The sequence below is a fragment of the Peromyscus californicus genome, unplaced genomic scaffold (assembly GCF_007827085.1).
Source record: "Peromyscus californicus insignis strain IS unplaced genomic scaffold, ASM782708v3 Scaffold_13__1_contigs__length_99412109, whole genome shotgun sequence".
In the NCBI taxonomy this organism is placed as follows: domain Eukaryota; kingdom Metazoa; phylum Chordata; class Mammalia; order Rodentia; family Cricetidae; genus Peromyscus; species Peromyscus californicus.
In genome coordinates, this window is record NW_026294424.1 from 13,956,918 (window position 1) to 13,984,644 (window position 27,727).

At 46.1% G+C, this 27,727-nt stretch overlaps 1 protein-coding gene across 3 annotated transcripts in view; it reads left to right on the plus strand.

The window, feature by feature from the left end:
* Positions 1-409: 409 nt before the first annotated feature.
* The window catches only part of Vwc2 (von Willebrand factor C domain containing 2), a 155,489-nt gene continuing 128,171 nt past the window's right edge, over positions 410-27,727 (plus strand). For all 3 annotated transcript variants that reach the window (XR_008217370.1, XR_008217371.1, XM_052734502.1), the window contains exons 1-3: positions 410-1,416; positions 2,713-3,508; positions 26,337-26,466. Coding sequence is in view for 1 of the 3 variants with exons in the window: in XM_052734502.1 (XP_052590462.1) it covers positions 2,816-3,508; positions 26,337-26,466 (823 nt within the window). In the remaining 2 variants the exon portion in view is untranslated. The remainder of the gene's footprint in view (positions 1,417-2,712; positions 3,509-26,336; positions 26,467-27,727) is intronic.

The following is a 27,727-nucleotide window of genomic DNA, read 5'->3' on the forward strand; positions in this document are numbered from 1 at the left end:
GCAGGCAAAGACAGCTATTCTTTGCCCTGAAGGGGACAAGGGCGTTGGCTGCAGCAGAAGTAGGAAGCATGAGATCATCCTGAGCCTGGAGACCCCCTACATTTTTGTCAGTGTGCATGGTTTGTTCTCTTGTGGAGGCTCTCCCAGGGAATTTCCAGGCCCTGTTCTTTCCGGTCCCCCATTTAAACCTCGGTTGATCATCTACATAGAGTTAAGGGGGAAAATTCATCCTGTGGCAGTCCTCGCTCCCAGCAAAGGGCTTGACCTTGTGAAGTTGTTGGTCGCTGTCTGAGCAACCTGGGCATGGCGAGTAACCACTGTCCAGGAAATGGATATTTCTTTAAACACCCGACTTCAGAGAGAAATTTGAGCAGACACCGCTGGCTTTTATTCCTTTATCCAAGAAAAGCAGCAGATTCTGTGTTCAAGACCAGAGTGGAGCTAACAGACTTGCTTCCCACTCCAGCATTCGAACAAGTCAACAGCAGCAACAGCAGCAGGCTTTGCCACTTTCCTACTCTACCTCATCTCTACCTCTGGGTTTCCGAATTTGTAAAGGTGGAACAAATCTCCCAACAGTCTATGTTAACACATCCTCGGGATCCCAAACTCAACAGTTTGGTTTACGTTTCCAACAGCAGCAAAAGCAATCTGTCCACAGAGAGCAAAGCCAGAGGGGGCCCATTAGGGGAAAGGGTTTTGAAGAAAAGAATAAACAGAAGGAAGAAAAGCCCAGATGAAAGGTCCAGAGGAGAGTGAGTGACAAGAAAGGAAGCTTGAGAGCGGCTGACAGGTGGGCTGAGCGGTGGTGGTGACGGCCGCGCGTGTGGCGGCGGGGGGCCCTCCCACCCACCAAGGGCAGCGCAGGCCTCGGCGGCGACGCCTCGCAAGCGTGGGCAGCGGAGGAGGGAGCGGGGTGCGAGCCCCGCGCCAGGCAGCTGCGACAGGAGGCAGGCGGCGGGCGCGCGGTCTCCCAGCCAGCCTGCTTCCCATTGGCCCCCGGGAAGCGCTCGGAGCTGTTCTTCTCTTCCTGGACGCAGCGGCTGTCCACCGGTTCCCGCGAGTCAGTTTGGAGAAATTCCTTGCCTACCTAGCTGGGAGAGCTAGGCTGGGCTTCGGCGGCCCTCTAGGGCGCTCTTCGTGCTGGAGACTCGGGGACGAGAGCCGGGGATGAGCGGCGGAAGGCGGCGCCGGCCCTGACAGGACTCCCGGCCAAGGCTACCCGCCACCGGCTGGGGATGAGCAAGCTGGGTCAGATGCCTTAGCCGGGTGCACGCGCCGGGCGGAGCGCGCAGGTCGGACTGTGCTCTCGGCGGTCCGCCCTGCGTTGGTGCCTGGCCAGTCCCAGGATGGGCACTGGAGCCCCCGGGGCCGCGCCCGCTAGAGCCCGGCGTCCCTTCCACGTCCTGAGCTCATGTATGTAGGTGCCAGTCCGCCGGGGTGAGGGTGCATGTTAGAGGTCCACGCCGCGGGCACCGGGACACCTCCGGAAACTATTCAATGGCCCAGCCAGCCGCTGGGGAGGACCCTGCCTGCCTCCCAAGTTTTAAATATGGGCGATTAACCCTGGGCTGAGGTCCACTGGGGTTGGCGGTGAGCCAGGGGCCAGCATGATTGGAGTCCTAATAGAGAAGGCTGAGGCAGAGGGCAGACGCACTGGTGTGCACCAAGAGGGAGGGTGGGTGCTTGGACGAGACAAATAGAGACTGGCATGTCTCTGCCCAGCGGTGTCTGGGGCTCTAGGCTCCTTTGGGCAACAGAAACTTTGAGATCCGCAAAGGCTGGAAGACACCCTTCAAGGAGATAGTCCTATACCCCTGCACCTCCCACCTTCCCTCTCGGTCCTCCCTGGACAGGCAACGCTTCACCATCACCAAGACCCCTCCGGGTTAAAAGCTATTCCAAGACAGCGCTGTTGCCGGTGACAGCGGCTCACGTCACCCTCCAAACCGCCTAGTGAAGAGCCCGGTACAGAAAGGGGGGGGGGGGGTAACAGCAAAGGAGCAAAGCCTCGGGAAACCCGGACCCGGTCGACCAGGCAGAGGCCAGGTAGTGCCCAGGTTAGAGAACGGAGGGGACATGTGTTCCCTAGACAGGAGGTATCTAAGAAGTTACAAATGCCTCGTGGGGTCTTCGGAGTAGCAGTGGGTTTTTCTTTGTTTGTTTGTTTGTTTGTTTGTTTGTTTTCCCCAGTTCTTCCCCAGCTCCCTTTCCATGCACAAACCCCTTAAGGCAAGAGAGGAAGGGTTTCTCTTTAATCTGTGCGCCCGTTTGTCGGTCTCCAACTCCACTGCGGAATTCTCCTTTTAGTAACCTGCGGGAAATGCGGCCAAGACTTAGTGAGGGCCAGCCCAGGTGCCGGAATTTGAGCTTTGGGTGCAAGCCTTGCAGCCGGCACCCGCCCGACTTGCTGCATTTTCTGGGCTCCGCAACCTCCCGGTGACCATCTCCAGCACTAATCTCCACTGCAGGAGACTCCGCGGCCGGTGTTTTTCTTGGACTCTGCTTGCTACATATTCCTGCACATGTGTGATGTCTGAGAAGCCCGTTGTGTACAGACACTGGGCAAGCTGCCCCCGCCCCCGGCGTCCAGCTCGTTAATCTAGAGCGATGCGGGAGCCCGGGCGGCGCCGGGCCGGGTGGGGGCCACGGCGGGGCCGAGGTGGTGCGCGCGGGCCACGGAGCTCAGTTGTGCTGCTGTTCTCTCCACAGGGACGGCGACTCCCGGCTGGCAGCGGCGCGCCCCCGGGCTGTGAATGCGACTCGCTCATCGTCCGCGCTCCCCGCCCGCCCGCCCGCCGGGACGTGGTAGGGGATGCCTAGCTCCTCTGCGATGGCAGTTGGCGCGCTCTCCAGTTCCCTCCTGGTCACCTGCTGCCTGATGGTGGCTCTGTGCAGTCCGAGCATCCCGCTGGAGAAGCTGGCCCAAGCTCCTGAGCAACCCGGCCAGGAGAAACGCGAGCACGCGTCTCGGGACAGCCCCGGGCGGGTGAGCGAGCTCGGGCGCGCCGCGAGGGACGAGGGCAGCAGTGCCCGGGACTGGAAGAGTAAGGGCAGCCGCGCGCTCGCGAGCCGGGAGGCGTGGAGCAAGCAGAAGCAGGCCTGGACTGCCCAGGGCGGGAGTGTCAAGGCCGCGGACTGGCAGGTCCGACCTCGGGGGGACACCCCGCAGGAAGAGTCCCCGGCCGCCGCCCAGGAAGCGATCAGCCTAGAACTCGTGCCCACACCAGAGCTGCCTGAGGAATACGCTTACCCAGACTACCGCGGCAAGGGCTGCGTGGATGAGAGTGGCTTCGTGTATGCGATCGGGGAGAAGTTCGCCCCAGGTCCCTCAGCCTGCCCGTGTCTGTGTACGGAGGAGGGGCCCCTGTGCGCACAGCCAGAGTGCCCGCGGCTTCACCCGCGCTGCATCCACGTCGACACTAGCCAGTGCTGTCCGCAGTGCAAGGAGAGGAAGAACTACTGCGAGTTCCGGGGCAAGACCTACCAGACTTTGGAGGAGTTCGTGGTAAGAGGCAAGCGCCTGCCGGCGACCTGGCACCTTCCAGGAAGGGATGGAATGGCTTTGGTTCTGTGACACTTCCCCCCCCCCCCCCCACACACACTTTGAAGGGAAGGCTCTCTCTGGTTCTCTGAGGTGGGGAGCGTGGTTTGGGCACCCTTTTTTTAACATACCCTCTTTTCAGTGCTGGGGTAGTCCTTTTAAGACCAGTGTGGCCAGTCCGTATTGATTGATCTGGTATTTGCTGTAAAGAGGTTTCATTAGACAGAAGCCTTGGCACTAAGGGAACAGCTGCAGGCTGTTGGCTGTGCTTTCAACACGAATTCATTGCTTCTAATTTAGAAGTGAAGTGCTCAACCTGTTTTCAAACACAGTGTAATTTACCCTGCCACTTGGGACATAGTCTTTAGTAATTGCCTAATTAAGAAAGACCACTTATATACATAAGCCATTCCCCAGATCTGGTGGTCAGACTAACAAGTACATGTCCTAAATATCAAAAAAAAAAAAAAAAAAAAAAATCTTACCAGTTGACAAAACATGGTGGAAAGCAACACCGAGAAGCCCAGTTTCTGGTTAAAAGAGTTTTAATCTAAGAGGAATACAAGGAATTCTATTTCTCTTGATCCTCTGTATTGGGTTCCAGGCTCAGGTTCTCACGTGCCGTGATTTAGTGGGACTATGTATCCGGCTAGAGGATAGGTTATTTATCTCTGTTACATGAAAAAGAAGAAACTGAGACAGAGAATATTTAAATCATGAGCTGGTGGCAGGGAAGCTCACAACCGAGCAAATTCTTGTACCAAAATTAGCAATTCTACTCTCTAGCGTATGCTTCCAGCCTTGGGCTCCACTTGAACTCCAGCCCGGGCCTCCTGGGACTTAGGTTTGCATTAAGATTATGCCATGCTTGCATGTGCTGGGTGTGATGCAAGGTGCAATGTCTGCCTCTGGGTTAGGAACCTTTGGAATGTACTTGTCTGCATCTGCAAACACCCCAACGTGGCTTCCGCTTACAGTTAGTGGGGCCCTGGCCCTTGACATAACATGCCAAAGGTATTTCCCCCCTGCCAGCAGAGGGCATCCTGAAGCTGCAAATCCTAAAGCAGAGGTTGGAAGACAGGAAGGAAGCCTTTTGGAATTGGGAATCCCCTGTAAATTTGTGGACTCCTAGACTCCGTGGGTGAAAGGTACCTTAGTGAGTGGAGTGGATTCCAGCATGGGGAGCACAGTGAAGTGCAAAGCCAGGAAGAACTGATCTACAGATAGTGTGTAAACTGTGGAAACCAGCTTTGCGATTTAGTCAGGAAACATGGGTTTCCATTTGGACTTGGCTGCTGCTCAAGTGCATGACTAAAACAAGGCATGCACGTGCCCCATTTGGATTTTATTTTTGTTCTCTGTGAGATGAGGGATCTACTATCCTCAAGGCTCACAGCCAGGGTATAGCTTCAGATGTACCACATTCTTTGGCTTCGGCCCTTTGGAGAAAGAACTTTGATGAAAATTCCATAGGACCCAAACTCAGGAGATACGTTAGAGTCAAGAACACTATCCTCAAAAATGCCTCCTGTGCACCCGGGATGCTGCCAGACAGCTCTCCAGACGTTTTGGATTCCCAGCACAATTCTCTTAAGTGGTTTGGGTTCATAAGATAATCAGGGTCTTATAAAATTGAAAACAAACAGTTGTTTCTAAATTAATAACATTTGTTGCTTGTTCTGTTTATAGAGTTCCAAGGCACTTTAGAAGAGCTTTGTGAGGTGAGCTGAGGAATTATTTTACTATAAAATAGAGAGCTGAAACACTTCCCAGAGGAGCCATCCCTGCACCTGAAATCACAGATACAGGAGAACTCAAACTTCTGTTTTCATAATTCATTGCCAAGTACTAGAAACAAGGGAGCTGTCTTTTCCTTTTAGGGGAAGGCAAACTCTTGTTTGATTTCTACCTGCAAAAACTGGTATTGGATAGAGAGGATGTGTTTTCAAGTTCTGGGGGAGGGGAAATAGTGACAGAAGAAACAGGAAGTGTTAGAGTATTCACATCTTCCTTCTTTAAATGACTTTTCATACTCTTTGTCTCTCTCTGTCTCTCTGTCTCTGTCTCTCTCTGTCTCTCTGTCTCTGTCTCTGTCTCTCTTTCTCTGTGTATGTATGTGTGTGTGTGTATGTGTGTGTGTGTGTGTGTGTGTGTGTGTGTGTGTGTGTGTGTGTATACATACATGCATAGACCCAGAGGTCAATGTGTAGTGTCTTCCTCAGTTTCCAAGTTGCTATTGAGAAAGGATCTCTCACTGACCCTGAAGCTTACTGATTTAGTTAGACGGGTTGGCCACCTCTAGAGACCCTCTGACTCCATCCTTCCCCTCTGCCCAAAGCATGAGGGTTACCAAGGTATGCCACAGCACCAGGCTTTTATGTGGGTGCTGGGAATCCAAACTCTCGTCCTCTTACTTGCACAGCAAACTGACTGAGCCATCTCCAGGCTGACTTTTCACTCTTAACATTCAGTCAGTCTTTACACATGCTAGGGTGTCACATGTTGGGATATTGCTAAGTGTCATAGTTTTAACTTACGACATTTCTCTTATGTCATTTTATTCTATGATGCCGTGCTTGTTCCTTACTATTGGTATCAAGTAAATTTCTAGTCATTTATCTTATTTGGTATGGCTAAGAGAAGTCATTTGTGCCTGTGGCTGTTGTTTTTCAACATTGCACAAGGACCTACCACTTAGGTGGGGGATCCTGCAAAGGATCAGTATAGAAGAGTGCAGTCAGCTTCTGGTCCACGGAGTTTGTGGATAGCAGTGATGGATATTTACTTTGCAAATGTTCACGTACTTGCTCTGAGTATTCAGAGAGAGATGTTATCTGTCCATCAGTCTGTTTTATGATATAGTAGACTAATATTCAGAACTGTGAGCTAGAGATAGTTATGGAGAGAAAGACTTCCTTTCCTGAAGAGATACAGAGCCCCGCAACAGGCTGGTCTCTCCTTCCTGACTGAGGAAATTGCTAGCCCTGCCTAGTGAATATTTGAAGTGAGCAGCAGATGAAACTCCAGGGTTGCCAGCTGCCAGCAGGTGCCTGTGATGTGTGGGGCATTTGCCTCCTAAGCCATCAGCGTCTCCTTGGTTCCTATGCTTCCCTTTCTTGGGCACATGTTACCCACCCCTTCTACAGAATTTCACCCCTGCCTTTATCTTCTTTCTGGATACTTTAACCCTTATCAAAACCCCTGCTATTTATGGCTACATATCTGTAGAAGACTTTAATAGTCAACAAAATACCACAAAGGTGATAGTAGTGACAAGGATGGTGGCCTCACTCCTCCAGGTATCTGTAATCTCGTTTGTATTCCTTAATGGGTCGGGGGGCAGTTAGTAGTAGAATGTTTTCCACTGACTCTTGATTATATATCAAGAGTCTTATTCTTTTATGGCAGCAGCAGATATCCAAGATTAGAACAAGTTCCATCTGCTTTGTGCTTCCTAGGAATATTAGTTGGCTAGGGTTGCCATAATAAGTACCAAATTAAAAACAAAACAAAAAATGAAAAAGAAAAAAAAAACATGGTGCCTTAAGACATAGAAATGCATTGCCTCATGGTCTTGAAGGCTAGAAGTTGGAGAGCAGGGCATGCACAGGAGTGATTCCATTTAGCTTGTCCTCTCTGTGTCTTTACTGCTCTTTCTTCTGGACAGTGATGCTCAAAGTTTTCTTTCCTTCTTTCTTAATGGCCATGCTTGTTGTTGTAGGGGTTGAATCAGTGGTTTTCCACATGATAGACAAACACCCTAAGCCAAACCCCCAGCCCCAAATTTCTTGCCAAGACACCAGTACTGTTCGATTGTCATTCCAATGACCTCATTTTGACTCAGTTTCCTCTCTCAAAGGCTAGATCTCCATATTCAGTCAAATTATTAGGTATAATGGTTGGGACTTGACCATAAAATCAGGATACAGTTTGGTCTGGAGCACAGAGTGCCAATGACCAGAGTTGACCTTGTGGCAATGAGACTAAGAGACAAACAGGACAACTGGAGTAAAGAGGGACATATTTACATAAAGAAAGGAAGAAAGTGTTTATGAAGAAGACACAGGGAAAGATAATAATAACTCCAGGTCCAATAACATCAGCTTAACCCATGTAATTATGTCAGTTCCATTGTGTGAGTGCCACTTTTGGGGTTTTTATGTTGCTTCTGCGGCTGCACTCTCAAGTCACAGATAGCTAGAAGGTGACTCTGCTGCTCTGTTGAGTTTTAAACCTGTTCCCCATAATGATTAGCATTTAGTGAAGAACCCAACTGAGTTTGAAATCCATTAACAAGAAATAATTTTATTTGGATCTATACAAAATTGTTCCCATTGTGGGAACTCTAGTTCGGGGGGACTCATGAAGGTCTCAATGGGAATCTGTAGTCATATTCAGTGTTTTATTCAAGCTGGTGGAACTCATGGGGCTCTCTGAAGTAAAACTGTATTGGATAGCTAACACTTCATGTTACTTTGCTTCTGGTTGGATAGTATCAGTTCAAGGTGTCAGCACTGTTATCACAGCAATCAGAAGCTCAACTGGCAATCACTGTGTCTTTGGAAAAGAAAGTATGAATTATTAGTAGAAATTGCTTGATGGACTGCCTGTCAGTGCTCAAGAACTGTGGAGAAGAAAAGAACTGTGGGGTTTCTGCAAGCAAATTGGATGGGGGCTACTGACTTAAAGCAAGCTCGCTCTCTCTCTCTCTCTCTCTCTCTCTCTCTCTCTCTCTCTCTCTGAATAATTGTCTGGCTTGCTATTAACTGTATCACAAAATTCTCATTTCTAGAATTTCATCAATGAGAAGAATATTTTTACATGAAAATTGGAACCAAAACTTCTGTCTAAATAGATGTCTGTTGCAATTTTGGATAAGTGCCAGTAAAACAAAATCAATCATATCTTCAGTCTAATGGTATTTATATTCTTTTGGCTGATAATGCTTAGCCAAAAACAATGCTATTACTATCTACTGTCACTGAGCAAGTAGCATTTTGTGTGTGGCAGTGAGAATGGCGTTTAGATCCACCTACCTGTACAAAAGAACATTTACACAAACTCGGGCACCTGAAAGACATTTATGCCTAATAAATAATTGGATCCATTTACCTAAACATTTGTTTATGTGAATTTATGACATTTGAGACTCAAGATAATATATCTATATATTTAAAATGATGAGCTATTGAGTGTAATGTAATAAAAACATTTAGTCCTAGGCTTTCCACAAGAGCAAAGGGCAATGATTCAATCACAGAACATTAGGTCTCAGGATGTAGGCAGGACCTTGGAGAAGACCATACCCACCTGGGGCCCAATCAAATCCAGCTGGAGGTTTCCCAGTGGCTAGCTCAAGTCTACAGCATTTGTTTATCTAGTGCCAATATTGAACAAGTGAAAGGTTCATGTCAACATGCAGATGTTTAGTTCCTGAAAATAGGATGTTTCTTAGATGGCAGCTGTGGAGGGACAGACTTCGCCCCACTGTGCCTTAGGAAGCCATTTGCTCCCGCACATGGCCCCCTCTCCACTTAGCAGCTGTTGTTTCTATAGACTCTGGTCCTGAAGTTTCACCTCAGGAAAAGGGTGCCTTGTTCAATGCCTTACAGCCAATTGTCCACTGAAGGAGTTCTGGAGTCCCCAGATCCCTAGCCGTTAGGTCGCACTCTCTTCATTTGTGGGCACAGAGTTCGTAGAGAGTGGACGTGATGGTGTGAGTCTCTGTCTGCTACATCCTGCATCCTGGGACGTTTTCAGGGCTGTCTTGTTTGCTGGCAGGTTAAGTAGGCAATACCCTGAACGTCTCTTACCATCAGAAGGAATGAGGTAACTGAGAACAGTTTGCATTTTTCAAAGCTCTGAAAAGACATGAGGAAAATCTTATTCTTAACGCCTGTGTGGATGCTCAGATGAGTTCTCTCCTGGAAAGATGCTCGGTTGGCCCTTTTGTTTGTGGCTATGCTAAGGTGTGGCTTAGATTTCCCTGGGCCTTCACCTGAACATACCCTAATCATCCAAGGCTGATTTGTGGAGCTGTGCTTTAAGCATTTTTATTCAGATAAAAATCTCCATGTTTGATATATTCCAACATAAAACCAACTCTTGCATTTACTTCTTCAAAATACTGTGACTACCATGTATGTGTCAGATATTGGGATAGATCTTAGAGGTACAGCGAGAAGCAAATGTGTGCCTCGAGTTGACAAGCAGGGTCACTGTGGTGTGACATGTCCGCAGGGTCCTAGTGGGGAGCACGGAGTGGACAGGTGACAGCCCCTCTTGCTTGTTATTACTTGGTATTGGTAGTAATAAACTCAATTCTTGCTGATGGCTTATTTTTAAATGAGAGGAGGCTTCAGGGCAGAGGTCCTAAGGGACAGAAAAAGCTGTTCAAATATAGCCACCGTCAGCTAATGAAGGGTAGACTTTCAACTAGGCCTGCCTGCTCGGTGACCATCCTTCACAGTACTTTTCTGACCATGTAGCTGGAAGTCCTCCTTGCTGCTCATGTGTTCCCAGGCTGAGATCCTGCCAGCTGGATCTCTCTTCTCATTCTATTTCTGTCAGGCACTGGGGTGCAGCCAGGACATGGGCTGCCTTTCGAATCTGCAGAAAGGGATGATGTCAGGCATCTGCCTGTGGCCTTGTAAGTTCTCTCAGAATCCCTAGGACAGTAGAAAATCATGAAGGCCAAAATTTAAAATGTTCTGTGGATGCATTTCCAGTTATGGCAGAATGATGCTGCATTAAACACAAGGAGACCATTCCTTTCATGGCAATACAGAAGATGGCTAAAAATGTACAAAATCCTGGATAAGATGTAAAACATATTCATGTTTGTCAGTATTCTATTAAAGTAAGAAAACAAGAGGTTTTTGATTCACAGTTTTGGAATATGACTCGCAGTTATAATCCATGCTCGGTTGGCCCTTTTGTTTTTGGCCATTGGTGAGGGGCTGTGTACATTCTGTTGTGAGTACATGGTAGAGCAAAACCAGTCATATCAAGGTTGAGGATCAAAGATAGAAGATTGACCAAGGTTCTACAATCCCCTTCAAGGGCATCCTCTTGGAGACTATGGATCTATCTGTAGACTCTATCAATCTGAGGTTCCACTACCTCCCAATAGTACCATTTCAGAACTGAGCCTTTAATGTATAGGTTAAAAGGGACATAAAAGACCCAACCAAAGGAGCATATTTTGAAAAGCATAGCTGAAATGGTAAGAAAGTAAAAGACATTGATCCTTAGAGGTGGAAATTATAATCCACACAGCAAAGTCCGCCTTGACATAGTGGCTCTCTGGAAGTCTCTGCTGGTTCTTGTTAGTTCTTATTAGGCCAGTCTCATGAGTCTATGTAGGCTTGGAGGGAATTAGATCAATATTAGCCTCATAAAGCCAGGGTCTGTCCCTCAAAGGGCCTTACCACTACTCAGAGGAGGAAGAGACTTGGGGTTTCTTTGTGAAGTTCTAGTTTCTGCACTCACACCCTCTTACAGATGTGGAAGTGAGTTCATTCTTCCCCAAGAGGTGTGAAAAACACAAGCTTTTCTGCTTAAGTGAACTGCTTGAAAAGAGACGAAAGATACCTAACCTAAGCAAGTGCACACAGAGGAAACGTGCCTTCCACCGAGGGCACTAAAACCACCACATAGAACATTCAAAGCAATGTGAGTGATCTCCAAATAAAAGCTTAATTAGGGGAAGAATGGGACTTCTAAGCAAGTCAGTCAATGGCAAAGCTGTTGAGCCTTTCTGAGATTCTTAAATGAGAAATGAGTACATTTAATATGAATCAAAAAATGAATGCTGAAACTAAACATCTAGGTAAGAGATAGAAATGTATTCCAACTACTTGTCATGTTTAAAAAATAATAAAAGAATCAAGTATAACCTGCATTAATGAAGTAATGTCAAAATAGGAATTCATGTCCAGTAGTAAGTGGGTTTAGCAGAAGGATAATCTTCATAGTTAAACTGACTAGGTTTAGAATCCCCTAAGGGATATACTTTCTGGCATGTCAATGAGAGACTTCCAGAGGAGGAAAAACCCACCCTGACTGGGATGTGTCATCCAATGGAATAAGGACCCTGACTGCCTAAAAGAAAAGGGGAGAAATCAAACTTAATACCAGAGTCATCTCTTTCCAAACTCTCGACTAAGGATGCAATGCACCATCCATCTGACATCCCAACACCTTGACTTCCCTGCCATGGTATACTATATATTCTAAACCTCAAAATAAGCCTTCTTTAAGTTGCCTTTGTCCATTGTTTTGTGCCAGTAATAAGAAAATTAGCTAATATAAGACTAGACACTAATGAAGAGTTTATTTAGTGAGTCAGCCAAGAAGTCTGAAGAAGCAGACATGTGGCTAGGATAAAGGAGTGAGACGTTCTACTGCAGAGAGGAGAAATAAGGTCTAGTGATTTCTTCCTAGACTGTAGACTGTGGGAGAAATCAGGAGACCATTCCAAGACTTTGCTGTTGCAGCACACATCGCTTTTCTGATTCAGGAAAACCAGTAATTATAAGCAAGGATAAATAAAACGTGTCTACACTTATGCCATTCTGAGACTAGTGAGCACAGGGACAGAAGAAAGACGTGCAGCAGCAGCAGCAGCAGCCAGAGAAGATACTGTATTTCGAGCTGCCAAAGGCAGACTGACCTGGTGACTAAGGACTGTGCAACAAAGGCAGAATAAACAGGAAAAGCAAGTGTTAATCTGGTCAATGTATCCAGTACCACTGTCGTTCAGGAAGGAGCCTAATAATGTAGTTTCAAGTAATAATAAGCTGGGCAAAATGGCCTATGCCTGCCAGAGGTGTGAAGGATGTTTCTGGCATCAGATAGTAGAAGCTAGATTGGAAACCTACTGTGTCCAAAACAGCTGGACAACCCACACCCTTGGTGCATGGTGGTAGATGAGTGGATCCTGCACAGTGCCTGCCTCCCTGGTGGGAGGAACCAGAAGGAGCAAATACGCCTATGCCTGGGTTGATTTCTTTGCCCTGGAGTTTGAATTGGGAAATTTAAATAGGAAAATCCTTTAAGTCCAACTTTCAAGTGCTCTCAGGAAGTAGATCCAGGGGTCAGTCTCAGCTTTAGGCCAGATCAGGAAACAGATGGAGACATTCAGAGTCCCCTCTGCTGCCAAAGCCACCCACGGCAGGCACCACTAGGGTCCCCTTGATCATAAACGTCTTTTATTGTCCTTTCTATAATGAAGATCAGAGTACTTCAAAATGATCTTCCTCAGTTCGTTCTCCATACTTGTCACACCCTGGGCATTTCCAAAGCAATGTATCCAACCATACAGATACTCCACATGCCCTGCTTTCACCACACCCCCTTAAACTTAACCTTCAAATTTGGGGTACCTTTTACAAAGATTTCTCAGTATTTTTAGAAGGCTTCAAGTACAACACCATCAAATTAGTTTCAAGCAAGTGACTGTTCTCATTAATTACTTTTGGTGTGTCAGGAGTTGTGACAGTCACTCTGGAGACACAGCCCTTCCTCCCTCAAATAGTAGAAGAGCTGTCTTTAGTTCCCTTGGATGTGGCCAGTGAGACACATACCTTCTCATGTGGAGCAGGACTGCCCTGAACACTGTTGTATTTACCTGTTGGTACCTAGCTATGTCAAGCATACAGAAATGTAATGTGGGTGAGTTGGAAAACAAAAAGGATTCTGACAAGGCTGTTCCTTCCCTCTGGCTGGAGGAAGACAGGCGGGTGGCCTGAGGGATAAACTGTGCTCTCACGTCTCGGCTTGGACAGCTTCTTGCTGTTGGCAGAGCTTCTGGGCTCCAGGGCTCTCCAGGAAGCCAAGAAAATAAGATCATCTTGCCCCTGGGTAGTAGGGAAGGAGGAGGGATATGCTTTAATGGTTAGGTCGCAGGAATATTGGTTCCTGTATGTCTGCTTGCAAAAATGGGTCCCTCTGTGGGTAAGCTCTGTAGGCTCCTTTGCATAGAGGTGAAGACTTCTGACAAAATGGCTGGGTGACCTGGAAACACTGCTGATACTCTATTTACATGTGTGTGAGTGGCACCGAAGGGGACTTGCTTGGGTCAGAGGGAAAGGGCAGCAGAAGGGAGCTAGCAGTGCACAGTGAGCTGGCTTTGAGCTCTAGCACCCAGTAATTGACAGCTGACGCACTCAGGCGGACTTTAACTTGACAGCTGGACTGCTGGTGGTCACACTGGTTTCCAGGAGAGCCACCTTAGAGATGTGGGTATGATCCCTGTTGCCATGGCCCTGCCAGCTCTAGTCAAAGCCAAAGGAACATATATTTGTGCATTGTCATCATTATCTGTTTAAGATGACCACTGTTGGCCATCTCAGCTGCCATCTCATAGTAAGAATATGAAAAGGAAGAATGGGACTGTGGTGTGTGTGTGTGTGTGTGTGTGTGTGTGTGTGTGTGTGTGTGTGTGTGTGTGTGTGTGTGTGTGTATGAAGATATATGCGTATCAGTTTCAGTGCATGAAAGTTTTTTCACTTGGCTACAGACCCCATCTGCGTTCACCTAGGTCACGGCTTCATTTTCCTATCTGAATGATCCCTGAATTGAATTTATGTTCCCTGCAGTGGGGATCAGTTCACAGGTCTTTTCACACCCTAGTCCTTGGAAGATAGTTGATTTTAGTCGTTCATATATTCTGTGAATAGTACACCCTCTGCTTCATTCTCCTGAGGATTACTTAAGAGTTTGGATCTTCCAGGTTTTTTTGGTTTGTTAATTAGTTAATCAGTTAGTTAGTTAGTTTGTTTGTTTGTTTGTTTTGAAGAAAAAGGTGGTTTAGCTTTTAGTGAAAGTTTTAAAAAGGGCTTCTTTCACAAAAGTGGCCTCTAAGTAGTTGACCATGTACATATCACTTAAGGACTTAATTTAGGAATCTGTAAATGAGCAAATTAACTATTATTATTTCATAAGAATCTCAATACCATCTAGGGTCCCCAAGGCGGGTGGCTGAGGGCTCTGAGTCTGACTGCTTAAATACAGCCCTGTGGCCTTTGGCACTTTGGGAAGCAAAGCTTTCCTGTGTTGGTCCTGGCAGATAGCAAAAGCACTTGCTCAGGTTGTGGACAGGAGCCTGCCTAGGTTTTGCAGAGCCCAGCTGCTGGCCATATTTGAAGGAGAATGGGGTGATACCTTGATGTTCATTGAAAAAACTCATCCCACCTGCTCTTGCCAATGGTAAGTAGGGGTGTGCCAGAAGTGGCATATTTTCTATCAATGTGTCCATTCTCACTGTGTATCCATCAGTCTGCAGGCACCATGTCTGAACTATCAGCAGAGAAAGCCATCTGGCTTTCTTCTATTCCTCTAAGTTAAATAAACATGCCATGTGAACACCACTAGCACTTTCTACTCTGAACTGCCCTAGCAGATTCCTGTAGGATCTGCAATAATCAGAGGGAACTGTTCCAACAAGGATTTGAAAGACTTTGACAGGTGAGGATCTTACCAAGTTACTGGTTGGTGCTTAAGAAGAATGCTGTGCCACTTCACCCCTGTTCCCAGGCTGCTCTGTGAATTTACAGTATGGTCCATGGAGTTTTGTTTCTTCCAGACTCTCAGACACTGACAGCTTCTGGGGACAGTTGTTAATTAAGTCCCTTTGTGTGCAAATCCATTCCCTGACAGAGCATTGGGGACAGGGAATGACAAAAAATGTCTTCTCTGAAGAGGACAGGCAGCCAAGCAGAATGCCCTGTGGCTGTCTGCTGCTGCTGCTGCTGCTTGGCTTTGAGGGGAAGGAGGGATGAAGAGCTATCTCATTCCAATTTGGAAAGATCACCTTCCCATGGAAAGGAGACAGAAGCACCAAGAGGGAGCACAGCATGCCTGTGCTGTCCCTGTTAGATCACCATCCATCAGAAAACAGGGAGATGCCTACCAGCATTTCTGTGACCATGGGAACCACCCTGTGACTCATAGCCTGCTGCTCCCAGTCAGATTCAGGGAAAAGGGGGTGAATAGTTTAATAAGTCAATATCAGGAAGAGAATGTGAGAGCAGAGTAGAACCGATGAAAAGGAGACTGTGAGTCCATTCCAGGTGTGTCCTACAGGTAGCAAGACATCCAGCAGAGTAGCTAGGGTGATTGTAGTCAAGGCTGTGTGTGTGTGTGTGTGTGTGTGTGTGTGTGTGTGTGTGTGTGTGTGTGTGTGTGTGTGTGTGTGTTCTGATTCCATCCAAGTGAAGGTTTTTATCTATAGACCAGACCTGAGTTAGACATTTGACCAGATCCCTGGGTGTATTTTTTTCACACTGTCAGAGCCAAGTCAAGGCTATCACTTCCGATTTTTGCCCCATTTCTGAATAATGCAGTTCCAGCTTACCAGAAGTTAATGAGATATTCACACATAAGAGCACTTGCTCATGCCCAGAGTGAACTGGACCGTTTTGATAGATTGAGTATCTAGAAAGGACACTTTCGCCACCTGGTGACAAAACTGTGGCAGTGATTTTTGAGGTGCTGTGAGTCCTCCAGAACCAACAGGGAAAGCCCTCTGCTTCTCCCTCTTGCGTCTAGTAACTTGCCTGGAGTCTGAGCTCATCAGGACAACTGAATAGCAGGGACAGAAGGAACTGACCAAATTCCCATGTAAGAGCTGGAAGATCATTAGCTTTAGTCTAGGAGCACTCCTTTTAACTTGTGACTCCTTAAAAGAGAAGAAGTTTGGAAATAGTTGTCCTTATTAGTTTTTGCTTGAACTTCTATTAGAATGTTCTGGTCTTTGAGGTTCTCAGAAATCCCATTACTGTGGGTAATTACTCAGTGATCCAGTGGTTTTTCCCATAACACCAGGACCAGATTTCATTTACCCCAGAGAGGAAAGATTTCCGTAGCATCAAGTTGTTGAGAAGAGTACCTTATCCTTGCCACCTGATTTCTTTTTACAGAATCCAGCCAACTGTATGAGGTGCTGAAGGTCCTGTGCTTTCTTGGGAGCAGCATCCTAGCTCCCGTGTCTGTGAATGATTGTCTGCCTCTTTGCAGCTCCGGATGGTGTTAGAAGCTTTACTCTTGACAGCTGTCTTTTCCAGCTCCTTTGGGACCCCTGGTCACCAGAGGCCCCTGCTATGTCCTGTACCTAGGTGCCTGTTCTGTGTCCAAATACTTGAATGACTCCTGTACTTGTGAGTTTCCATACTATAGTCGAGGCCAGCTTTCTCCCAGAAGCATCTGGAGTCTTCCAAATCCATCGAGGCTAGTGAATGCCGGCTCCCAGTTCTCAGAGACCACCCCACCCTAATCCTAGGGATACTTCTGACTTCCCCTTCCACCAGCCCCCAATGGACTCAAGCTAGAATCTTAGTTTTTGACTCAGTTCTCATCCTTCTTCCTCCCTCTGTCCCTCAGGTCCTTATTTCCAACACTAAAAATGATTAGGCTTCTTGTGATGTGTTCTGAAAGTCACGCTTTCATTCTTTCTACACTATAGCTCACCATGCAGACTTTTGATTCCTGATGTCTGAAAGTCCAGCTCCAGATGCTCTGCAAATGATCACTTCCTTTCTGGAAAGTCTCTCCCTGGTAACACCTACAAATTAAGCATAAGCACCTGCTAGTGGTTATTAGTGGTTCTGGATGGTTTTGCTCTTCGGAAAATTAAGTTTTTGGACTCTCGGTGAAAATACAGACCTGGATGGACTGGTGAGAAGAAAATCTGGGCTGGGCAACATTTCAGAGTTTACCCAGCAATCTATGTATGGGCTTAGCAGTGTGAGTTCAATCTAGTGAGGACTGAAAATACTTAAAAGATTTGCACCTAAGTTTCTTGTTATCATACCCTAAATAATATAGTCAGACAACTATTTATAGAAAATTTGATACAAGTAGGTATTATAAGTCACCTAGAGATCAGTTTAAATGTGCAGAAGGATGTACATAGCTTCATGCAAATATAGCTCCATTTTATGGAAAGGACTTGAGTATTTGTAGATTTTGGTCGTTATGATTAAAGAAAAATCCCATAGGAATAGTGAGAGCACACAACACTAGCCTTCCCTAACTGTGGTCTATATCCCATAGCAATTTATGTTTATTAGTGCCTAAGCATACTGTGAGTGATGGTTTAAGTCCATCTTTAAGATGTGGCACAGATACCCAAGTCACCTCTCCTAGTTTGCACAGCCAGTTGGGCAGAACTGGGCTTGGACTCAATATCTGCTTATCAATCTTGCTCTCCCACTAAAGGAGATAATTGGGTGTATCCCTGTGTGTGTCAGGCACTGTGGTGCTCTGATTGGACCTTAATTGTTTATTAGATACCTTCTTCCTCTCAGCTTTGCCATATGAAACAGAGAGGTTCAACAAGAAGTGTGACCAGCCTTAGTTTCCCTTCCCAAATCACTGTGCCATTACCTTATGGACAAAACCACCACCACCACCACCACCACCACCACCACCACCACCACCACCACCACCACCACCACCTGATGTCCTTGACTTTATGTCCTGACCCTTCCTTGTTCTTGCTTGGGAAAGTTGGAAAAATTTTCATCTTTGTGGCTAGAGACCTCCCCACCACCACATTCAGCTTTGAATTTCTCCTTGGCCATCTGCAGGAGGCTGACATATGGGTTACTTCATGGCCTTTCCCCCTTGTTTCAGGGGCATGAGTACATGGGATTCTTCTGCCTGTGGCATTCATCTGGGACGGTGATGCCAGGGCCTAGAAGAGCCTTATGCATGCTGAGACCTAAGTGTCAACATCATCCCCACCCCTAGAGATCTGTGGCATCATTTATTTGCTTGTTTTCATGTTTGATTTGAAACTGGGTCTTGCTCTGTAGCCCAGGCTAGCTTGGAACCTGCAGTTAATCCTGTTTCCGTTTTCTGAGTACTGACATAACAGAGGTGCTCCACCTGCCCAGTTTGTGGAGCGTCCTTAATTCCGTCCTCCCTGTGGTCAAGGTCAGGCAGACCCCCTGATGGGACCCCGTAGAGCAGCCTGGAAAGCCATAGTCCTCTCTCCACTGTGTTTGCACCTAGTAGAAGTGATGCAGCCCAGAGAAATACAGCCGCCACCAACAGGTTACTGGTGGGAGTGCTGAGTGGGCTGGCGGGTATTTCCTAGCATACGTTAAGTATATAGTAAATGTATTTTTATGTCTTGACATAAAAAGGTGTATTTTTAAAAGATCACATATAAAACAGGCATAAGCAATGGGTAGATGTGTAGGTACCATATGCTTCTCTCAAGTGCTGTTTTTTACCATACTTGTTTCTGATCCCCGTTTTCTAATGAGATGAAAGGATACAGATAAACCTCCCTCCCCATCCTTCCTTGGTCCTTCCTCTCCCTTCCCTGCCACAAGGAGATAGGTAAATTAGCCTCCTGTGTTGGCTTTCTCGTTTTCTCCACGTGCACACGCCCAGGACCCACGCCTTTTGTTGCACGAACACGCGAGGGTTGGGGCTTGTGTGCACGTGTCATGGGATGCCATAACTGTTCTTTTGTAACTTGCTTTGTGCCCGACAGTGGTTTTGAGATTCACACATTTGTTTCACGGATGATCATTCCTGTGTTTTTGCTGTGTCCCGGATTCCTCACGATGATGGTGACACAAGGCTGATCGGGTCTCTTTCTAACAGGCAGCTGTCTTTCAGTTCTATTTTTATCAACTGTCGAGGTTCTAGTCCTCAGCTCAGCTGGTGCCACAAGGTCCGCAGCTCGGGCTTGGATGTATACCCAGATGGAAGGCATTTTGCTGGTGGACCCAAGGGGTGGTTATGCTCTTCCAGTATGAACAACTGCAGAGCGTATCTATGAGGGAGATCTTATAAGCTTATGAAAGGAGGTCCCAAATTCCGTCATCCGGTAGGCAAGCTGACAGTCAGGGAGAGCATGTTCAGGGAGTCCCTTGGAGGTAGCTGCAGAGTGTCCTTGATCGCTGCCCCCTAAAGAGATGGGATGGAGACAGAAGAAAAACCTGGGAGATTTCTCTCACTTCTGTTACTCTCTGGTTGCCTCCTGGATAGCATGACCCAAAGCCCTAGTTCCCATTTGCAAACCAGAAAGGGTAAGAATTCTTGTTTGTCCAAACTTGATATCCTCTACTTTCTCACCATATGAGTGTAGTGCTCATGAATATGTCCTCATTTGGTTTGAGCTTCCTAGATTTTTTTTTAATCAGATGGCATATTATTTCATACATCTTAACCATTCAGACTGTCTCTGCCATGCCATTTGTTTTGATTGTTTCTCCCTTCGATTTGTAAAAATAAGTCACAATTGATTTATAGAATTTCTTGCACCCTCTGGATGATTTCCATCATGATTGTGTCAACTGCAACAACCGCATATTTATTGAGCCTTGTGTGTCTTCATTCATTTCATCTCCCATATCAACCAAATGAACTAAATACTGCTTTTCTATGATTCAGCATTTGTCACTGTAACAAAATACCCAAGGCAATTCACTTATAAAGAAAAAGGGGGTTGTTTTCAGCCATCCTACCCTGAATGCGCCCAAACTCTCCTGATCTCAGAAGCTAAGCAGGGTTGGGCCTGGTCAGTACTTGGATGGGGGAGAAGAGAGGTTCTTTCAACTTATACTTTTGGAGATTTCAGCCCATGATGCTTTTGAGCCTAAGATAAGGCATCACATAATCACATGAGCAGGGGACAGAGAGCAAAGCTGCTCACTTCAGGACCAGAGAGTAAATGAGAGTAAGGAAGAGACTGAGGTTCCACATGTCTCAAATGGTTCAAGGCCATCCACTAGACCCACCTCCTGAAGTCCATCACCTCCTAATAGCACCATCCTGTGGTTCAACCTCCAAAACTTCAGCAATTGAGTTGTTCAGTTCGTGGTAATAGACATGGAGGCACAGTAACGACAAAACAAACATGAGGCTGGCTGCATTGTCTTTGAGCTTTGTAATACAGTCTGTGAATTCAGAAGGGCAGGTAAGTAGGATTGAATGCATTGTTGGTTAGTGTAGATCCAGGTGGACTTTGTATTACTATGCAAGGACCATGATTGGAGGATGTCCATCACCACAGATCTCATGCCCCGGTGTGTGTGTTTGTATCCCCTCCCTCTCTGCATGCTGACTCTGACCTACTACTGTGTATTTGCACTGTAGTTATGTTCATCCAGCCTGGTAGGGGCAGCATTCTTTGTGTAAGGATCTGTGTCTCAAACTTTGTCTTCTTGTCCATATGGTTTCCTCTGCTCCACAGTCAGCAATCTAAATAAGATAGTTTCGGAGAAGAAATGATTAGGAAAGAAGGGGGAATGAGTTTTAGTATATCTCTTTGTTTTCATGATAACCTTGTTTTGTGTAATTGCAGAATGAACACTTTGGAGTTTAGGAAGACAAATAGATAAACTAATCAAATAAATGGAGAAGTGGGGCTTTATTTTGTGATGAGAAGTTTTAGTGGAGAAAGAGCTAAGCTGAAGCCTATTAACTCATACTTCTCTCAACTTAAATTAATCCCATCAACCAAAGCATTACAATCATTGGGGGAAATCGTTCTGGGATTTTCATCCCTCCCATTGTCTGTTGTTGAGTTAGCATCTGCATTTAGCATGGAATTGGTCCCTAGGCACCAAGAAGTGCTGCCTTTTGCCATGATGGGATTTCATGCTACCCACTCCAATAGTTCTTAGTGACAGCCTCCGGACAAGTAGTATAATAGAGGGAACTAATTATGACAGGGTGGTTGACACACACAACTCTTCTCACTCTTTTATGTCAATGCCCCTTTCCTGCAGCATAGAACAGGTAGATGCATTTGAACTGATTTAATAAAGAAGTGCTGTATTCCTGAGCAGGGGGCAATTGTGGTGTGGTGAGAGAATGTTGTGGAGCAGACAGAAAGGAGCAGAAAGAAATATCTGGAGAGATTTCTTGGTTTTTAGCTAGGTATGGTAGTACATGCCTTTGATCCCAGCACTCAGGAGGCAGAGGCAGGTGGGTCTCTGTGAGTTTGAGGCCAGCCTGGTCTACACAGTGAGTTTCAAGACAGCCAGAGTTACATAGTGAGACTCTGGAGAGAAAGAGAGAGGGGGGGGAGGAGAAGAAGAAGAAGAAGAAGAAGAAGAAGAAGAAGAAGAAGAAGAAGAAGAAGAAGAAGAAAAAGGAGGAGGAGGAGGAGAGGAGAGGAGAGGAGAGGAGAAGAGAAGAGAAGAGAAGAGAAGAGAAGAGAAGAAAATATTCCTTTTGCTACAGAAAAGAAGTTAGAGACATAGGCAAGAACAGGATTTAAATTTAAGAAACTTTCTGCAGGTCCCTCTTGTGCTATTAGTAATTAGAATTGCAGTTACAAACTGACCAAGGCAGACTTTCATACAGATAGACACCTAATTCAACCCAAGTTCATTAATATAAAATGTACACAACTTGCCCTCTTGTGGGGGTGCACATATTTGAAACTTGATCCTCCTGGTGGTGATAGATGGACTCTTTAAGAGGAAGGTCTTGTAGGAAGTGATTAGGGGACACCTAGTTTATGGGTAAGGCACAGTGTCATTTTTATGGTCTTCATTTTATACTCAAGACTAATTTCATATATTAACTACATTGCCCACTGTCCTAGTTAGGGTTTCTATTGCTGTGAAGAGAGACCATGACTATGGCAACTCCTAAAAGAAACATTTAATGAACAGCTTACAGTTTAGAGGTTCAGTCCATTATCATCATGGTGGGACGTGGTGGCATGCAGGCAGATATGGTGCTGGAGAAATAGCTGAGAGTCCTACATCTTGGAAACAATAGGTGTTGGGTTTCCCCCCCACTCTTTACTCTTTGGGGGACCCACCACTCAACTCCAAAATAATCACACAGAGACTTATTCTTTCTCATGAATGTCCAGCCTTAGCTTGGCTTATTTATAGCCAGCTTTTCTTAACTTAAATTATCCCATCTACCCTTTGCCTCTGGGCTTTTATCTTTCTCTATTCTAGATACCTTTCTTTACTTCTTGCTCCATGGCTTGCTGTGTAGCTGGGTAGCTGGCCCCTGATGTCCTCACTCCTCCTTTTTTCACTCCTTCTCTTCTCTCTTTTTCTCCTTCTATTTATTCTTTCTACCTGGCAGCTCTACCTATCCCTCTCCTGCCTTGCTATTGGCCGTTCAGCTCTTTATTAGACCAATCAGGTGTTTTAGTCAGGCAAAGTAACACAGCTTCATGGAGTTAAACAAATGTAGCATGAAAGAATGCAATACATCTTTGTATCATTAACAAAATGTTCCACAGCATAAACAAATGTAACACTTCTTCAACTAATATCCCATAGCAAACGGAAAGTTGTCTTAGCGTCACATTAAGCAAAGCTTGTGCAAAAAAAAAGACCTCAAAGCCTGCCCCCACAGTGGCACACTTCCTCCAACAGGGCCACATCTACTTCAACAAGGCCACGCCTCCTAATAGGGCCACTTCCTTTGGGGCCATTTTCTTTCAAACCACCACACCCACTTATCCTGAATCAAATGATACAGCCTCAGTATTTATTGCATAGTCCCTACTACTGCTGTACATGTGACAGAGGCACACACATAACTATTGAATACTGTGAGAGCACCCCTAATTATGACTGATGTACTTTTATTACCATTGAATTACTGTATTTATTTACGCTTTCTTGTCTATGCTGTAGTCAGAGTTGTGCCACTGAAAAAATTTCTGCTTTGTGTTTAGGGTATGTTTCTAGATTCCCTTTAAGGAACTGCTGCTTGCAAGCATAACCCATGTGGTAACTACAGAGCTATGTGGATAAGGGACAATGACCAGCAGTGTGAAATTAGAGCTCTTCCAGCAGAGGCCAGGTCCAGCTACACTATTTGTTCATCACCACCCCCACCCCACCACCCCCACACACACACCACCCTACACCAAACACCATCTTATCTTCACTCTCGAAAAAGGTGGCAGAAGTTCACACTTCTGAAATTGCAGCTGGAGTTGTGGCATGAACAGAGAATGTCTTCATTCTCATTCGCAGTTGGGAAAAGCCATACTATTCTTATTGACGCATGTTGGGATAGCTCCCAGTGTGTTGCAGTGCCTGAGGCTGCTGAACAGAGTTGGTTTTAGAAGGGAGGATGGGCAGTCTGGGTCAGAGCCAGAGGCGTGAGAAGATCTAGCCTGCGTCCTTCTGGGTCCCCATCACAGGGGTCACCTTTTGAATGTGCTATGCTTACAACTTCCTTGGTTGGTTCCTGAGGTCCTAGAAACACTGGTTTGGTTTTGTTTGCATTCTCTTTATCTTGTTTTATTTAATTTATTTTTAAACTTAGCAACATTCCATATGCTGTAAGAGGGCCATAGCCCAGGTCAAGGGATGGAATTGAGTGATGGCTTACTGGAGGAAAGGCCCCAGCTCTATCCATGCTTTGATGGACACGTCTCAGCTGGGTCTATAGTCAGCAGAAGTAAATTCCGTATGAGTTTTAAAAGGGGCACAGGTCTGCACAAGGGAAGAGTAGAGGAGTGAAAGCCAAGAGGCTCAGATACTAAGTATCACTGAGCTTCACAATCAGGAGGCGGCATTATTCCACCTCCTGTAGCTTAATTGATGACTAGGAATCAACACAAGGAGTGGCAAAAGACCACCTGATGGGTGGTCCCAGAGGAGTGTGGAAACTAGCTGGCCAAAAAGATGTGCGATTCCTTGGGAGGAAGTATCAGATTGCATTGTCCTGTGGGAGATAGGAACATGAGCACTGTACCCACAGTTCTGAGGTGAAGCTGGGTCTGGGACAAGGTGGGAACCCCATTAATACACAAGAGAGACTGATATCTTAGGAACTAGGGACCTGTGACCTGCTGACGATGGTACCGGCAGAGCCTAGGGCAACTCGGGGAACCAACAAAGATTTGAAACTTCCTCTCACCACCACCCTCTCTTTGTAGGAGCCTGGGTGGCCTGAGCCCGGGATTGGAGTAAAGACAGCCCCAGAGTGGGAGCTGATGACAGGAGATATGTGTGGTAGAAAAGAGACTGGAGAGGAGCACACTCATAATAACCCTGATGGAGTATTAATTCTGGTTTTTGAGAAATGAACAAATCCCTAAATAGCTGAGTCAGACTTCTAAATATTTAATGACAGTAAAACCCCCAATCAAATTTTAGATAAAACTGCAGGACTTTTCAGAAAATAGAAAATCATCATGTGTGTCTACAGCCCTCACATGGGGAGGTTTTACCTTGGGCTGGAGATAGGGAACTTTATTTCCATGCCCGATTGAGGCTTCCTGTGGAAGGATGGACTCACCAAAGGCCACCTGCCTACATACTGAGAACAGTCTGATCTTCAAGTGCACATTTTGCCTAGGAACATGACATAGGGCCCATTTTGTCCCCTTTAAATCCATCCTACATTAAGCTTCATCCTCTCTACCTAGAGCATAGCCCAGGTGAAGGGTGGGTGCCTAGCTATTGAGCAGCTTCCTAAGGACATATGCAGATATGTGACCTCCCTGCCCATTGCTAACTCTACTGCCCTAAGCTGGGTAGGCTCTGCTCCCTTGGGGCAGCATGGCTCTGCATCTCTAATCCACACCATCTGGGCTTCTTGGCTTCTGCCTGAAGTCCTTCCACTTAAAGGGACCTGACATGCACTTGACTGCTTCTCTTGCAACTCAAGGTCTTTGCTCTTAAAACTCAGAATATTTTCCTCATGTTGCTTGCTGTCTACATCTGCTCTGGAGACAGAGACGCAGTGCTCTAGCCAGGAAAACAATGACAACCACAGAAACATTACAAAATCTCCCACACTACATTGTGCCAAAAATACTTCTTAAAACTGAAGCTGTGCCTTTATATTGTTGTAAACTTGGTTTTAACTTGTGAACTAGGCCACCATTTTATTCTGGGCTTTTGTGAAATGTTGAAGTCTCTCTCTCTCTCTCTCTCTCTCTCTCTCTCTCTCTCTCCATATATATATATATATATATATATATGTACATACACAAAGAGACAGAGAAGGAGAAAGAAACAGACACACATGAGGGAGGGGTACAGGGAGACAGACAGAAAGAGACAGACAAACAGAGAGACCCTGATACCTCTCAAAGCCTTGGTTCCCAGAAGAACATGGTACCATTAATGTCATGAAGGAATGAGCCTGTGAGACACTGGAGAAGGGGGAGGCAGCATGGACCTCCAGTCAAGAGCCCTCTGTGGCATCTTACCTTGATCTCTTAGGATATCTGGTGAAGGCAAGTTGCCTAAGGCCTCTAAGTCTCCGGTCCCTTTCCAGTAAACAGGGCCAACCGTTTCAGGAGGGCACTTAGTGTGGCTTTAAGACCTCTGGGACATCAAGGTCATGCAGCTCCTGGCACGGGGCTTCTGGCCTCGGAGGACCACGTGAGTGTCTTATGCTTTCCTTTCTTCCTGCCCCCCTGTTCTGAGAAATATTGGGAACAATCCGTGCTAGACTAAGTGTAGAGTTGACAGGGCTATGGAAAAGTAAGGCTTTGCTGAGCAAGAAATCAGTAGTAATTTGATTTTGGAAGCAACAGAAATATTTCTTCAAAAGATGCTTTTAAAGAAGTCCCTTCAGTGAGAGCTGCCCCTACCAGAACTGAGCGCTGAGCGGCTGTGTAGCCCCAGTGAATGCCTTTATTTACACCTCAGGCAACAATGGCAGGAGCTTGTGTCCACATTTGAAAAAGTACTGGGCCCAGGCATTTAAAAAATGTCATCCCTAAAACACCTGGGTGTCTTCATACCTTCATAAAACTAAAGATAGGACTTTATAGGGTAAGGACTGTGGGAGGTGTGACCCTGATCATGGGCTTGTGTCTCAGGTGTCTCCGTGTGAGCGGTGTCGCTGTGAAGCCAATGGTGAAGTACTGTGCACAGTGTCGGCGTGTCCCCAGACGGAATGTGTGGACCCCGTGTACGAGCCTGATCAGTGCTGCCCCATCTGCAAAAACGGTAGGTGGAACACCCATCGGGACAGTGTGACCGGCAGTCCCAGCCACTCTGCTTATGAAGGTGGAATATTGGGCATGCATGGTTTCCGTAGATGTGTCTGGGCCCTGTCACATAGATCATCTCCAGTTATGGGGGTAGGTGCAGGTGAGACTTGCTGTTTACCAAGGCATCTGTCTCACTGGTGTCTACCTTGTGTCTCATAGATGTGATGAAGTTTGGAGGGGAAAATTCCATTCTGCCACGGTGGAGAATCACGTATTTTAATTTAACTTCGTTTGTTCTTGCAAAGCTGTTTCTGTTTCCAAGAAGAATCAAACACGTTTGTTGGGCTCATTTACTTTTCATCACTAAGTGAATTAAAGTAGAAACATAATTGAATATTTTTCAAAAGCAAATTAGACAGGAAGAGAGGTCCCTCTTTTTCCCAGGGAGCATCCTTGGTACACAAAAAGCCAGACTGGAAGTCATTGTCAAGGAAGAGTGCTTGCCTAACTTACTAAGAAGCATTAATCACTCTTCTACCTGAAGCTATTAGGACCATATGGGTGTGGCTCTCCAGGAGGGTGTTTGATGAAGGCACATTCTCACTGGAATAGACCAGGGGATTACAACTCAATTAGGTGATTGTTGAAGACATAGTAGGCAGCTTAGAAGAGAACAGAGATAGGAAAGCTGACCAGTGCTTCCATGTCTCAGTATCTTCCCTATGGGAGACCGGGATTTCTGGATTATATTGACTTATGGTTTGTCATAGGTATCTAAGGGTGCACATGTGAGTACTGCAGGGCTAATTTGTGATGTCTGTAAACTTGTGTGCTTCTGGAGCAATGCTTGATGGCTCTATGATACAGGCTTTATAGGCAGCAGGTTAGATCTGCATTCATGATTATATAAGAGTACCAGTTGCATTCCAATTTTGAGAGTCTTGGGACTCCATTAAAACTTTGATCAAGGATATGCACATACGTAAATTTCCCTCCAACACATTGTGAAACTCTTGAAATGTATAAGTAGAAGAGGAAAGGAAGTTTCCATTGAAGATGGGTAGCCCTGAAAGGGCAAGGTCAATGTGTTAGAAATGAGTAACTGTGGAGGATGGTATATTCAGCCCTGACTGCAAATGGACAGTGTTCCAGGAAAAGGGTTAGGAAGTGTCATGTAAGACTAGTGGTGCATTTATGAAGAGACCATGAGGTATGATTCCATTTGATGAGAATGGAGAAACTTTTGAAAGTCAAGAGTATTTTTTGTTTTTGTCTTG